At 46.3% G+C, this 15,067-nt stretch overlaps 1 protein-coding gene across 3 annotated transcripts in view; it reads left to right on the plus strand.

Moving 5' to 3' along the window:
* Positions 1 to 15,067, plus strand: part of MOCOS (molybdenum cofactor sulfurase) — a 571,628-nt gene that overhangs the window by 521,869 nt on the left and 34,692 nt on the right. For all 3 annotated transcript variants that reach the window (XM_083188287.1, XM_083188289.1, XM_083188288.1), the window contains one exon: positions 4,915 to 5,036. In XM_083188287.1, coding sequence (XP_083044413.1) covers positions 4,915 to 5,036 — 122 coding nt within the window. The remainder of the gene's footprint in view (positions 1 to 4,914; positions 5,037 to 15,067) is intronic.

Genomic DNA, 15,067 nt, shown 5'->3' on the forward strand with positions numbered 1-15,067 from the left:
TTCCCTGTCCTTTTCTTCATAAATAAATTGGAACAGATACAGAGAAGGGCGACTAAGCTAGTAAAAGGACACGAATCACTAGAATACAAATATAGGTTAACCAGGCTGAATAGGTTTTCACTAGAGAAACAGAGGTTGAGAGGTGATATGATTAGTATGTTCAAATACAGGATTAGGAATCATATGGAACTGGGAGATTATTTGTTCACTAACAGGCCTATACTTAGGACACGTGGGCATGTACTGAGGCTAGATGAAAAAAAATTCCATAGTGAATGTAATGCTAACTGTATATCCAAACCCGAGCAATGCCGTGTACCCCAGCTAATTAATATCTATGTATCTATATATATTTATATATATATCTATATATATATCTATATAGATATATATAGATATATATATAGATATATATCACTCTCAGTAGCATGGCACTAATCAAGCTACTGGGTCAATATTTCCTGGCACGGGTGCACGCTCTTGGAACACAGAAAGACACATTGTGAAAAAAGTGTAACTCTAGGATTTTTAAGGTGAGAAAAAACTTTATGTAGTCTACGTTGTTTCGGGTCCTAGACCCGACTTCTGGACACACAAAGATATAATACAATAAGTGCGCAATATATACTTACAAACTCTGTGCTCCGGATCTGGAATTGATGCGCCCATTCAGTAGTCCGGATGGGCGTGCAGGGAACATAGCAACATACAAATAAAAAAGTGAAATATAAAAATAAATCAAGTGATATACAAATAGTCTAACATGTGGATAGTGCCTGCAAATATATATAACAATCTTATATAGTAAAGTGCTATCCCCACCATGGCCCTAACTGTGCGGAGTTTGTATATTCTCCCCGTACTTGCGTGGGTTTCCTCCGGGTACTCCGGTTTCCTCCCACAATCCAAAAATATACTGGTAGGCTAATTGGATCCAAACAAAATTAACCCTAGAATGAATGCGTGTACATGTGGTAGGGAATATAGATTGTAAGCTCCACTGGGGCAGGGACTGATGTGAATGTTCAAATATTCTCTCTGTAAAGCGCTGCGGAATCTGTGTGCGCTATATAAGAAACTGCTAATAAATAAATAAATAAGTGCATAAAAAAAATCAAAAAGTGCACATACTGTATATGACCACAAGATGTCACTATTACGCTATCTTGTGGAAAGTGTAAAAGTAAAAATGTTTTAAAAAGTTCTAAAAAAATATACATATCTAGGAACTGTTACTTGATCAAGTGTTTACTGTATATTAAATATTGTTTTTACATAATGAGTATTCTTCAATAAATATTTTTTAAACTTAAGTGTGTTTTCTGAATTATTTTCTAGTTTTATTCCTTGATGTTAGAACTGAATCAGGACCATGACATTAACCAGCCAAATCAAAATATGCCATTCTCTGCTATTAGAGATACAGTATCATAAAAAACAATTCAGGTTGAGTGACTTATTGTGATCTCCTGGGTTCACTCTGTTTAATGTAAAAATCCATTTGCTTTCAGCTCGCAACAATTGTTTGTCTCAATCTCATCTGTGGATCCAAGGCAGAATGAAATCAATCATTTGGTACCTCATTTTGGACATGTCATGGCCATTGCCTGTTCACTGGTACCCACCACCAATGCAGCTCGAATGCCCACTCTACAGATGGAGCCGGCCTTGTCCTTGCTGTGGATGGCATTTCTAACGACATCCGCGCCGGCGGCCGGCTCCCGCCAGGGAGACGCACGCGTGTCCCAGTCTCTATCGCCGGCGCCGCCAGCGCAAGGGATCTGGCGAGTGCCGGGGATAGAAGAGGCCAGCTCCATCTGTATGCTGTACCATTCTCTCCTTTTATACTCTTTCTCTCCCCCCTCTCCCTACCTCACAATGTCTATCTTTTCCAGTATCTCCCCCTTTCTCTTCCTGACACTTTCTTTCACTTTATCTCTTTTTCTCTCTCCCTGACATGCTCTCTCACTCCCTGCCTCTCCCTGTTTCTCTTCCTGCACCCTCTCTCTCTCTCATTTTCTCTCTCCCTGACACACCCTCACTCTCCTTCTCTCTTTCACTCTATTTCTCTCCCTGACACCATCTATCTCTCTCATTCTCTCTCATTCTCTCCGCTGTGGTGGGGAGGCGCTGAGAGACTGTGGGCGCTGATCTGCGGGGCTATGGTTACAACTTGCGTCTGTGGCCGGGAGTGGGGCATATCGGCAGCACCGCTCCCCCTAGCCCTCCCACCCAAGTAAACTAACACACCCCCCTTACCCCTCTGCATGTCGCCGCCCCCATTCAGGGTCCCGCATCGCAGATCTTGTCCTGGCTCCGTCTCCTCCTGCAGTTCTAATGAAAAATAACTATCAGAAAATGGCTGCCCCCATACAGTAGACAGGTTTTTGGGATGCGCTGCTGTTAGGGGGCAGCCATTTTGTGATGGTCATTATAGAACTGCAGGAGGAGACGGAGCTGGGAGAAGATCTGCGCTGCGGGACCCTGAATGCGGCGGCATGCGGAGGGGTAAGGGGGGTGTTTAACTTCACTTGGGAAGGTGGGTGGAACGGTTAGGGGGAGGGGGGCAGCGCTGCCGATATCGGCGGGGGGGGGGGGGGGCGGGGCGCACAAATCCTAGTTACGCCACTGGACAGATGACATGAGGTGCAGGTAGGGAGACCTGAAGGCAAGAATTGAGCATGGCAGGGATGGTAAGGACATGAGGCAGCCGGTAGAGACAGTGGACAAACAGAGTAGTTAGTTAACTTAAATGTGTACCTAGCATAAGAGGCATTTTAGTCCACAATGGTGGGAGAGGGAGCCATTTCAAGAGTGTCCTATGGGGCCAACAAAGTACTAGTTACCCCCCTAGGTATACATGAAAGTATTTGCTCTTAAAATAGATGGCATATTTGTCACTAGAAGCTTTCTTTCTGTTAGTTTAACTATATTACAAAAGCAGATAAAAAGTAAAACTGTTAAAAAAGTTTTTAACACTAATTCTAAATATGTATTAATTCCACTGATTTTCTTCACTACCTTAATGTAAAACTTACACTACACTAGAGAACTATCGCAGCTAGGCCGGAGGATGAAAGTAAAAATGAAAATGACCAGTATTACCTATTATGGGTATGGGTCATAGTTTCCACTGTCATTAGGTTGACAGTCACTAGGTTGACACGTGAAGTAAGTTGACATGCATTTGGTCGACATGAAAAAGGTTGTCATGAGTTTTTCATGTTTTTTGTGTCTATGTCGACTTAAGTCATAGTTGGCTACCCTTCTGCAGTGCATTCTGCAAAAAACTCCCAGATATAGCAGCAATCTCCCTCTCTCCTTGATTAGTTTAGCAATCTCCCTTATTTACCCTAGCCCGCATTATGTAGCTGTTACAAAAGTAGGCAAGTATGACTTAAGTTGACATGAACTTCATATAAGTGTACAGTGTTCCTCACTCTGGCCCTTATTCTGGTTGGTGCGGTCGAGCCGCATATGCGGCTCCGACCGCACCAGACGAATCCCCGCCCACCATACGGTTCGCCACGGCCGTCCGTACACGGACGGCTGGCGAACCGCACGAAAATGGTGGAGGCGTACGCCTCCACCATGCTGGGAGCTGCCCCCTGCATTCGATGGTCGACGACCATCGAAGGCAGGACCGCACGCCGCGGCAGCTCCCGCAAGCTGAGACCACACGGACAATCGTCCGTGTGGTAGCTTGTATGGGGGCTGAAAGCTGACATCCGGCGACGTCAGCTTTCCGCCCCCATGAGTGGCGTCATGCCCTCATTACCATGCGTACGCCCCGCGTTTGCATGGGAACGCCCATGAAACGCGGGGCGTACACATAGGGAAATGAGGGGATGAAGCCCCTCACGCCCCTATACGCCCCCTTTGCGGCGTCTAAATTTTTAACACGGAGAATTCCCCTGCACATGCGCAGAGTGACCTCTGCGCATGTGCAGAGAGAAAACATCGGCGGTACGGCCGCACGCGGGCCGTACCGAGCCGATTAGAATAAGGGCCTCTATGCCCACTTGGATAGTAAAGTTTGAAAAACCACCTTTAAAAAAAAACCATGAGAAATCTATGTCAACCTTTTCTATGTTGACCTAATGAACATGTCGACCTTATGCATGTCAACCTTATGACTGTCAACCTATAGTGGCCGACCTAATGACTGTCGACATAATGCTTGTAGACCTTATGACCGCATCCAACCTATTATATAGCTAGCAGACCAAATCGTTGTATTGTTCTTTAAGAAATGTGCTAAAACAATCTTAGTTAAAATCTAAATATTTATGAATTGTATAATGAGAATTATATTCCGGTATTATAAAATGTCTCATAAAAAATGGGTGTGTATTATTAGGTCAACAGTTAATAGGTCAATCGTTATTATTGACACTTGAAAAAGGTTGACATACTGTAGTCTAGGTCAACATTTCCAAAAGGGCAAAACAAGAAAAAGTTTGACACACGCAATTTACCGAAACACAAGTTTTTTGCGTTTCTGTGTCTGTCAACATCTGTCGATATAGACAACCGTATTAGTGTACCACATCTCCTCGCATAGTTCGCTGCATATGCCATGCTGCACTTGACTCACTATTATATTCTCCCTCTATGCCTAATTGAATTGTGAAGAAAGAACACGGTTTAAAAGAAAAATCATGAAAAACTTATGTCAACCTTTTCATGTGTCAACCATTAGTGTGCTCTTGGTGACATTTTGTCAATGTTGACCATTTTCATGTGTCGACCTATTTCCTGCTGACCAATAGTCAACCAAGACTGTTGAACTAGACACTGTTGACCTATCAACTGGAAACAAAGAAAAATATACCAAGTGTATCTGAAAAAGCTATTAAAAATATTCAATACAGTAAATTGTTCTGTTTTTAAAAGTGTTGTTATTCTCTATAGAGTTCACACATATGATTGTGGGGAAGATATAGCAGAATGGATGTCTCATTTTCTTGCTCGCAAATGTCGATTAATAAGGCAGTCATCAAGTTTAAATCGATATGCAAGTCCAAAGAAAAAAGGTACGTCATCATCATGTGCTCAGTGATAAAAAAATATAATCCTTAACAAAAGTGCTTGCTATGCTACAGCGGGATGCAGTTAAAATCCCGGCGGTCGGGATCCCGGCGTTCAGAATCCCGACGCCGGAATCCCGACCGCCGAAATCCCGACACTTTCTCCCTCAGTGGGTGTCCACGACACCCCTGGAGGGAGAATAAATTAGCGTGGCGAGCGCAGCGAGCCCGCAAGGGGGGGGGGCGATCCACGTCCCCCCCCTTGTCGGGATTCCGGCGTCGGGATTTTGAACGCCGGGATCCCGAACGCCGGGATTTCATACTGAATCCGCTACAGCTATTGGGTGAAACGTAATAGCATGAGAGATTCAGAAAGTGAGAGATTTGGTAAGAAATCTCCAGGTTTTTTTAAAGCGGCAATCACTTATACTACAAAATCAAACTGTTTTTGCAGTGTAAATGATTGCCACTTTAAAAAAACTGGAAATTTCTTACCAAATCTCTCACTTTCTGAATCTCTCCTCCTATTAAATTGCACCCATTATGTTTACTTCTGTTTTCAAATGACATGAGAGTAATGTTTTATCTTTTCAGCATTGTTTACCAATTCACTCAGTATTGATGTGTAAAGAATTACATTTGTTTCTGGGTTTCACTAGAGAATATCAGCAGACAATAAAAGTGTGCCTGATGCATTTTGTAAGTGGCTCTAGAAATGGATAATTAAAAAATGTTTTAGCAAAACAAAAATATCTGCACGTCAGACATTACATGGTATAAAAGTGTCTAGCTGTTTTGGTTTTTTAATAGAAGAAAACCTCAGCTACATTCTACTGTAAACTGTATCTAACAAACTACAGCAGCAAAGCATGGGATTTATTAGTTGGTAGAGAAATTCTGTGAGGGGAAGGGGCTGCACCAATAGTCCAATCAGCAAATCAAATCAGCAAATACAATTAGTGTATTCAAACAAACGTTTACACACACAGCGACTTTCTGAGTGATTTCAATAAATATAAATAATAATAATGAATAATTAATAATAATAAATCGCTCAGAAAATGGGTGTATATCGCTGTGTGTGTGTAGAACACACAGTGACTGAAAAGCATGTCCCCGCTGGTCTGTATCTGCCCACGATTCAGAACTGCCGGGTCAGATAATTTCAGTGCAGTTGCTCAGAAGGTCCTGCACATCTCCTGCATGTGTGGCGCAGGCAGATGAGCATGGCCTTCTGAGCGATTAGTAGCCCCCTAAAGCCGCCGGAGATGCTCCCCCTGTAGCCACCGTAGATGTCCCCCCCCCCCCCCCCCTGTAGCTGCCGGATATGTCCCCCCTGTAGCCACGGAGATATCCTCCCTGTAGCCGCCAGAGATGTTCCCCCTTGTAGCCACCGGAGATGTTCCCCCCTGTAGCCACCGGAGATGTTCCCCCCTGTAGCCACCGGAGATGTTCCCCCCTGTAGCCACCGGAGATGTTCCCCCCTGTAGCCGCCGGAGATGTTCCCCCCTGTAGCTGCCGGAGATGTTCCCCCCTGTAGCCACCGGAGATTCCCACCTGAAGCAGCCGAGATGTTCTCCCTGAGGCCGCCGGAGATCTGTCCCCTGAGGCCACTGGAGATCTGTCCCTTGAGGCTGACAGAGATCTGTCCCCTGAGGCCGCCAGAGATCTGTCACTCTGCAGCCGCCGAAGATCTGTCCCCTGAAGATGCTAGAGATGCTGCTCTGCCGGAGATCTGTCACTCTGCAGCCACTACAGATCTGTTCCCTGAAGCCGCCGGAGATGCTGTGCTGAAGCTTCCAGAGATCAGTCAGTGAAAGCTGCGGGAGTCAGTGGCAAACGCAGGATTTTCAGAAGGGGGTTTCCAGAGGGGCGGAGCAAAGCACGGAGATGGACACTTAGGTGACCCAGTATATGCCGGGTCAGTTAAAGTATTATAGATAGACCAAATGTATATAAATAATAATAATAATAAAAAAAATATATATATATATATATATACATACATACATACATATACATACATACAGGTGGCGTCAACAGCAGTGTAGACCCCTGGGCATAGCAATGTATTGGGGCCCCTACCGATCCTCCAGCGGTAGGGGTGGGGGAAACTTTGATGTCCCGCGGGTGATAGGGGGTATTATATCAACCGCTCAGCATGTAGGGCCTGGATCAGTAATTTCCACTAATTACCCCTTTACTGCACAGATGGTGGGAAATGGGGTGGGAGAAGGGGGCATTGGGCTGAATGAAGGGGCCCTGATACATAACTTCTAGGGGGGTAGAGGATGTTTAATATGCAGAGGAGGGGTGTATATTGGGCTTATTATTCATAATTTTCTGGTGGGAGGACAGCTTGCTTGACTGCAGATATCTCCAGTTCCCGGAAATAGATTTCTTAGATTTTAAAGGAATTAAAAACTACAGAATCCCACCTACCAAATGGTATTGGGGACTAGGGGATCAGAGATCAGGAGGCAGAGCTATCTGCCAACGAGTATATAAAACTACATACCAGGTGTGTGTAGCTGGAGCAGTAACCAGCTGCTGGAAGGCTGATATCTCTGGTTTTGGGAATAGTAAAGACAAGCTACTAGTGTCCCTCAAAGGGGAAGAGTCCCAGCTTTTGGAATATACCCTCAGCCAAACTCCAAGTCTGACAGAACCTGAAATATCTGACTGGGAAGAGCAATTAACAGGCTTGGATGGGGACCACTGCTTTGAAGTCAGATATCTCCGGTTCCCAAGGGCCGATTTTTAAAATTCTTGTACCCATGGAAAGAGGGGAGCCTCAGCTTTCAGCCTAGGGCCCATAGACTCCTGGGGGGGTTTCTGGGTACTCAGAAACCCCCCCTGCGTGCGCTACTGGGAGTGACGGGACATGCTGTCGAAGACTCCGGACTTGGTAAGTATATAATTTTACACTATGGCCCCAACGTTCAATAGGGTTTTTTTTTTTTGGGGGGGGACACGCTTTATAATACTGTATATATGTTTTTTGGGGGGAGACACGCTGTATCACCAATGTTTATAGATCTCACATTGAAGTAAAACCGCACCCAAATCTAATTATCTCTGCGCACATCATCCTCTCCGCTGAGCTCCGACCTCAGGCTGACAGGTACCCCCCTCCCCTCAGCAGCCGCAGGGACCCCCCTCCTCCCAGCACCCGAGGACAGCACTCCCCATCTACCCCCTATATATATATAATATTTTTATAAATATAATATATATATTTATATAAATATAATATATATATATTTATATAAATATAATATATATAGATAATATTTAAGGCAGGGCTGACCCAGGTTCAATGTAAATGGTGCAGACCCAGGTCCGACCCAGGTCAAAGTGCTGTGTAAATGGGGTATAAAGCAGGGTCAGACCCTGGATACTCCAGCGTTCAAAGACCAGGGTCCGACCAGGGTTTTGGGTGTAAAGGGGTATAGGAAGGAATTTGTCAGAAAGAGTGAACTAGAATAAGGCCCTATATCACTAATGTTTATTTGTTTTAGGGGGGGGGGGGACTCGCTGTATCACCAACGTTTATATGTTTTTTTGGAAGGGTGGGGAGATACACTATATCACTAACGTATTTTTTTAGGGGGGGAGGGGTGACACGCTATATCACCGTTTATATGTTTTTTGGGGAGAGGCATGCTGAATAACCAACGTTTGTTTGTTTTTTGGGAGGGTGGGGAGATACACTATATCACTAACGTTTATTTGTTATGGGGGGGGAAGACACACCGTATCAACAAAGTTTATATGTTTTTTGGAATGTTGCGGAGATATTGGTGATATAGTGTATCTCCCCACCCCGCATAAAAACAAATAAATGTTAGTGATACAGCATGTCTCCCCCCAAAAAAACACTGGTGATATAGTGTATTTGTTTTTTTGGGGGGGGGAGACACGCTGTATCACCAACGTTTATATATTTTTTTGGGGGGGGGAAGGAACCTATTTTACACTGACTGCCAATGTTAATTTATGTAAAACCACTGGTCACCAATGATTTTACTATCCACCATCAGCCTGGCACCCACTATCTACCATCAGCCTGGTGCCAGGGACAGCCTCAGGCTTCAGCCCGGACCAGTGGTGCCCTGGAGGGGGGGACCCCGGTACTTATGTAGTATCTGGGCGCCCAATTTAGAAATCGGGTCGGATCGGGCACATCGCATCGCATGCGACCATCGGATGCGATGACCCGATTTTTCCATAGGAATCAATGTTAAAATGGACTGAGTCCATTTTAACATGGAATTCAATGGGAAAAAGGGGTCCTTTTCATACCCCTACTATCCAAGTGGGCATGGAGTTGGATATAAACCTGTGGCGAGCCACCGAGCCCGAAGCGTGGCGAGCGGACTCAGAATACCGTCCCCTCGCGGGGCTCGCTTCGCTCGCCACGCTTCGGGCTCGGTGGCTCGCTACGCTCGCCACAGGTTTATATCCAACTCCATGCCCACTTGGATAGTAGGGGTATGAAAAGGACCCTTTTTTCCCATTGAATTCCATGTTAAAATGGACTCAGTCCATTTTAACTTTGATTCCTATGGAAAAATCGGGTCATCGCATCCGATGGTCGCATGCGATGCGATGCGATATCGCATCGCATCTGATTGTATGCCTTAACTTAAGGCATACAATCAAAAAATCGGGCGCCCAGATACTACATAAGTACCGGGACCCCTTTATTGGGCCGGACCCCACTCCCCCAGGGACCCAGGCTGGGCTGACCTGCCACCGAGGTAACGCTTTGGCCGCAATTTACTCAACGTCAGGATCCCGACTGTCAAAACACTGACACCCGGGTTCCCGAAGGCCACCTGCTATTTTCCCTTGTGGGGGTCCACGACTCCCATAGAGGGAGAATAGAATAGGTGGCGAGCGCAGCGAGCCCGCAAGGGGCTTTGGTGTGCTCACCACGCCAGTCGGGATCCCGATGTCGGGCTAATGACTGCCAGGATCCCGACTGTTGGACCCCTATTCCACACCCCTTATATAATAAGTGTCCCTGATGACTGTTTGAGCCTGGTGCTGGTTTCCAAATTACAGGGGACCCCTATTTCTTTTGTCCCCCATATGTTGGAAACCAGGACTGGTCCAAGAAAATATTCCCCTAATATCACCTAAACACTTTCTGTGATAGATTTGAAATCTCTCATTTTGAATCTCTGGCACAAGTCTCTCTGTGTGCTCATTATGGGCCAGATGTATCAAGCTTCAAAAAGTGATAAAATGGAAAGTGATAAACAGCCAGCCAATCAACTCTTACCTGCCATGTTACGGCCTGGGTTTGAAGAATGACATGTACAGATGGAGCTGGTCCCAGCTTTGCAGGGGATGGCGGAAGAATCACCAGCCGCCATCCCCCACCAGCCGCCATCTGATCTGCGAAAGGGGACATGAGATGCGCGCACGTCCCCTTCCGACGGCACTTCCCCCGGGTGACTGCTGTCAAGCCGGCGGGGACCCGGGGGAAGTGCCGTCGGAAGGGGACGTGCGCGCATCTCATGTCCCCTTTCGCAGATCAGATGGCGGCTGGCGGGGGATGGCGGCTGGTGGGGGATGGCGCCCGGAAACTGAGACGCGCGTGCGTGTGAGACGCACGCACGTCTCAGTCAGATGGAGCGCCTTGCCACTGGCGGATTGCCAGCGGAGACAATCTGACGATTTGTCAGCAAGAGGGAGGCTGGCTCCATCTGTAGGAGCTGATTGGCTGGTTATTTATCATTCTTCACGTTATCACTTTTTGAAGCTTGATACATCTGGCCCATCTGAGAGATACAGTTTAAGGGAAATCTCTCATACTGAATATTCCGTTTCTCTGGCACAAATCTCTCCATGTGTAGGGCCCTTTATGGGTGCGCCCAAGCCCCATTGCAAAAATTGCGTTCAGTATGCACACACAAACAAACATTTTAAAGTATTAACAGACTTGTGTGTGCATTTGAGTCCCCTAGGCAAATCTTTTGGTACTTGTGTATTAGCAGGGCACCCAATTAACATAGAAAAGCAGGCATAGTGAAATCGCATCACATGGCACGTTTTCGTGCCGTGCGATGCAGTGCGATGCAGTGCAGTGCGATGTGATCTCAGTAGTTAATATGGTACTTGTATATTAGCACGGCACCCGTTACGCAGTTAGCGAAGCAGCGCTGTCAGAATCAGCGTAGTGCTGCGTAGATAGCGTAGTCAGTCAGAAGTAAAATAGTGTTCCCGCTCCCTGTCAGATTCAGTCAGAGTTGGAGGAGAAGTGACTGCGTAATGGCTGCAGAACCTGTCACAATGTTCACCTTGCCGCAGACAGAGGAGGAGGCAGTGGTGTTCTTCCAGCAGCACCATTTGCTGCCAGTGACACAAACTTGTGTTAATGGCCACCCAATGCGCTTAAGTATTAAGGAGTGCAAGTAGCGCTGCCATATCAAAACGTGTCAGAAGAAGGTGAGCCTCCATGGGGCACATTGGTTCCCGGGTTGCCGTTTACCTTTCCTGACACTGATATGGTTGATTTATTCATGGACGGAGGAGCTCACAAGTATCAGTTTCTGTGAGCGACAACTGAAGTTGTCAAATAAAACAATGGTGCTATACAACAACCTGATGCGGGAGGCCTGCACCATGGACCTTTCGCAACACTTTGAGCTTGGTGGCTCGCTGCGCTCGCCACACTTTATAAAATCATCTCCACGCCGACGTGGATAGTGGGGCTATGATAAGGTCGGGAGGATGCGTTATGCGTCCGCTCGCCACACTTCGGGGTGACATGGATAGTGGGGGTATCTAAATCCCTTTGCATCACATAGACATGTACACTGGGGGTGTTGTGCTAAATCGCATTGCGTGCAAAATTGCATGCGATTTTGCGTGTGATGCGATGCGATCGGCGGTCAGGGTGCAGTGAATAAATTAACTAGTGAGATTGCATTGCATCACATCGCACAGCACAAAAACGTGCCATGCGATGCGATGCTATTTCACTACGCAGAATAGCCCACTAAGTACTAAGCTTAGTGGGCGTCCTGGAAATACACAAGTACCAATCTTATAATAAAAATAGTAACCAACATGTTACAGCAATTATCCCATAGCCAATCCAGCATAGGCATAATTGATAGCAAGGGATCACTCCTAGCATTGACATACAGGGGGAAATTTACTAAAGGAAATTTGTAAAAAAAATAGGTGTATTTGTATCCAGAAATACACTTATTTTTGACATTTACTATCCTGAAAATACGGCAATTCGTATTCGTATTGATGTGCTATTAATACCAATACGAATTGACGTATTATCGGCATAGTAAATGTAAAAAATAACGGTATTTCTGGATACAAATACACCTATTTATTACAAATTTCCTTTAGTAAATTTCCTCCACAGTATGAGCAAGGGTAGCTATCACCAGTTGTCATAGGCCAGTGGATATGTGTTCTTCTCTCCATGTTTGGAGACCTGGGTTGATTCTCTAAGTGGGAATGTTTTTAGTCTAGCATTCATACATTTATACATACTACTTTACTGTGTACAGTACTGTATGTTAAATAGACATTTTCTCAGAAAATGCTCTTGCATAGGTTATGCATGTACAGTGTAAGGCCACTTCTGTACGTGAGTCTCATTTTGTTATTTAAAACACATAGGGGCTATGCGTAGGGTAGAGCGAGCATACAGTCACCATACTGTCCGTATCAGGCCAGACTTGAGCAACGAGCGGGTTAAAAATATGGTTTCACGTCTATGGCGTGAGCAACAGCATGGGTTTTACATGTCAGGGGAATGCTGAAGGTGCATCTCATTACGCTAGTTAAAACACTTATGGGGGGGGCGGGATCTTAGCATGCACACCCGATTTACATGAGGTGCTATCATGCTAGGACTTGTAATTCTGCAAAGAAAACCACATGGTGCAGATGCACACTCCATATAATTAATCAAATCAATCAATAATAGAGGTTCTAACCTGCTCCTCCCCCAGCCTCTCTTCCGAGCTGCTTCCTTCCTGTGCTAGCAGTGAAGTAGCTCCCCGTCTGTCCTCCTCCTCCTCTGTGTCTCCAAACTGCAGCGTTCACCATGAGGGGTATTCATTGGCCAAGAAATATTTGCCCACCAACCAGCTTCACGGTGACCTCATTTCTGGTGGGTCCTTAATACTAGGTTTGAATCTGGGGCGTGGAACCCCAAAAAGGCCAGCATAAGCCAGTCACCCCACGGCAGCACACAAGTGACAAACTAAGCTATAAAAGTGTGTTACTAAGAAAGAAGCAGGAGCTAGATGTTAAAAAGTGTAGTGATAGACATACTTGCCTACTTTTGGAAACTGGTTTCAGGGAGATTCCATCCCTCACAACTTGTGCATGGTGAAAATCAGGACCTGCCGCACCTGAGGATGGTGGTGGGGCTACAAAGAAGAAGGGTGTGGTCTTCCTTAAAGTGGGCATTGCCCAGTGTAGCAACACCCATTTTCATCATTTTTCCATGGTTGCTGGTCACTAACAGGCTTTGCTGGCTGGTGGCTCTTGTGCTGACCACAGTCAGCGGTGCTTGGCAGGTCTATTAGTATTCTGGGGGTATTAGGAGGGCTATGTGGGGCATTAGGGTGACTGGTGGCTAAAAGAGGAGCCTCCTGAAAAATCGGGGAGTGTCGGCAAGCCTACTAATAAACCACATACACACACAGAGGGGTCACTACCAGCCTAAACACACATAGGGATCACTACCAGCCTACACACACATAGGGGTCACTAGCAGCCTACACACACACAGGTCACTACCAGCCTAAACACACACACAGGGGTTACTACCAGCCCACACACACACAAGTCACTACCAGCCTAAACACACACACATATACACACACACACACACACACATATAGGGTTCACTACCAGCCTACACACACACACAGGTCACTACCAGCCTAAACACACACACAGTGGTCACTACCAGCCTAAACACACACAGGTCACTACCAGCCTACACACACACACATAGGGTTCACTACCAGCCTACACACACACAGCTCACTACCAGCCTAAACACACACACAGGGGTCACTACCAGCCTACACACACACAGGTCACTACCAGCCTACACACACACATATGGGTCACTACCAGCCCACACACACACACACACACAAGGGTCACTACCAGTCTACACAGACACATGTCACTACCAGCCTAAACACACACACACATAGGGGTCATTACCAGCCTACACACACACACAGTTCACTACCAGCCTAAACACACACACAGGGGTGACTACCAGCCTACACACACATAGGTCACTACCAGCCTAAACACACACACACATAGGGGTCACTACCAGCCTACACACACACACAGGTCACTACCAGCCTACACACACAGGGGTCACTATCAGCCTACACACACACACAGGTCACTACCAGCCTACACACACACACACACACACACACAGGGGTCACTACCACATACCTCCCAACATGACCCTCTCCAGGAGGGACACACTGCTCTGTTCCTGGACTTTCCTCTTAATGTATGATTGCCTTTCTTATTAGTAAACCTGTTCAACATGATGGCAATCATACATTAAAAGAAAGGTCCAGAAGCAGAGTAGTTTGTCCCTCCTGGCATGGGTCATGTTGGGAGGTATGCTACCAGCATACACATACACAGGGGTCACTACCAGCCTACACACACACAGGGGTCACTACAAGCCTACACACACAGGGGTCAATACCAGCCCACACACACACCGGGGTCACTATCAGCCTACACACACATACACAGGGGTCACTACCAACCTACATACATACACATACACACAGGGGTCACTACCAGCCTACACACACAGGGGTCACTACCAGCCTACACACACACACACAGGGGTCACTACCAGCCTACATACACATACATACACACACACAAACACAACTGGGGCAGTGCCAGCTCTAATAGATACACCCAGGTGGTCACCTACAAACACTACCAGCCGACACACACACACACACGGGTCACTAGCAGCCTACACACAC

This window comes from Crinia signifera, chromosome 5, assembly GCF_055691185.1.
Source record: "Crinia signifera chromosome 5, ASM5569118v1, whole genome shotgun sequence".
NCBI lineage: Eukaryota > Metazoa > Chordata > Amphibia > Anura > Myobatrachidae > Crinia > Crinia signifera.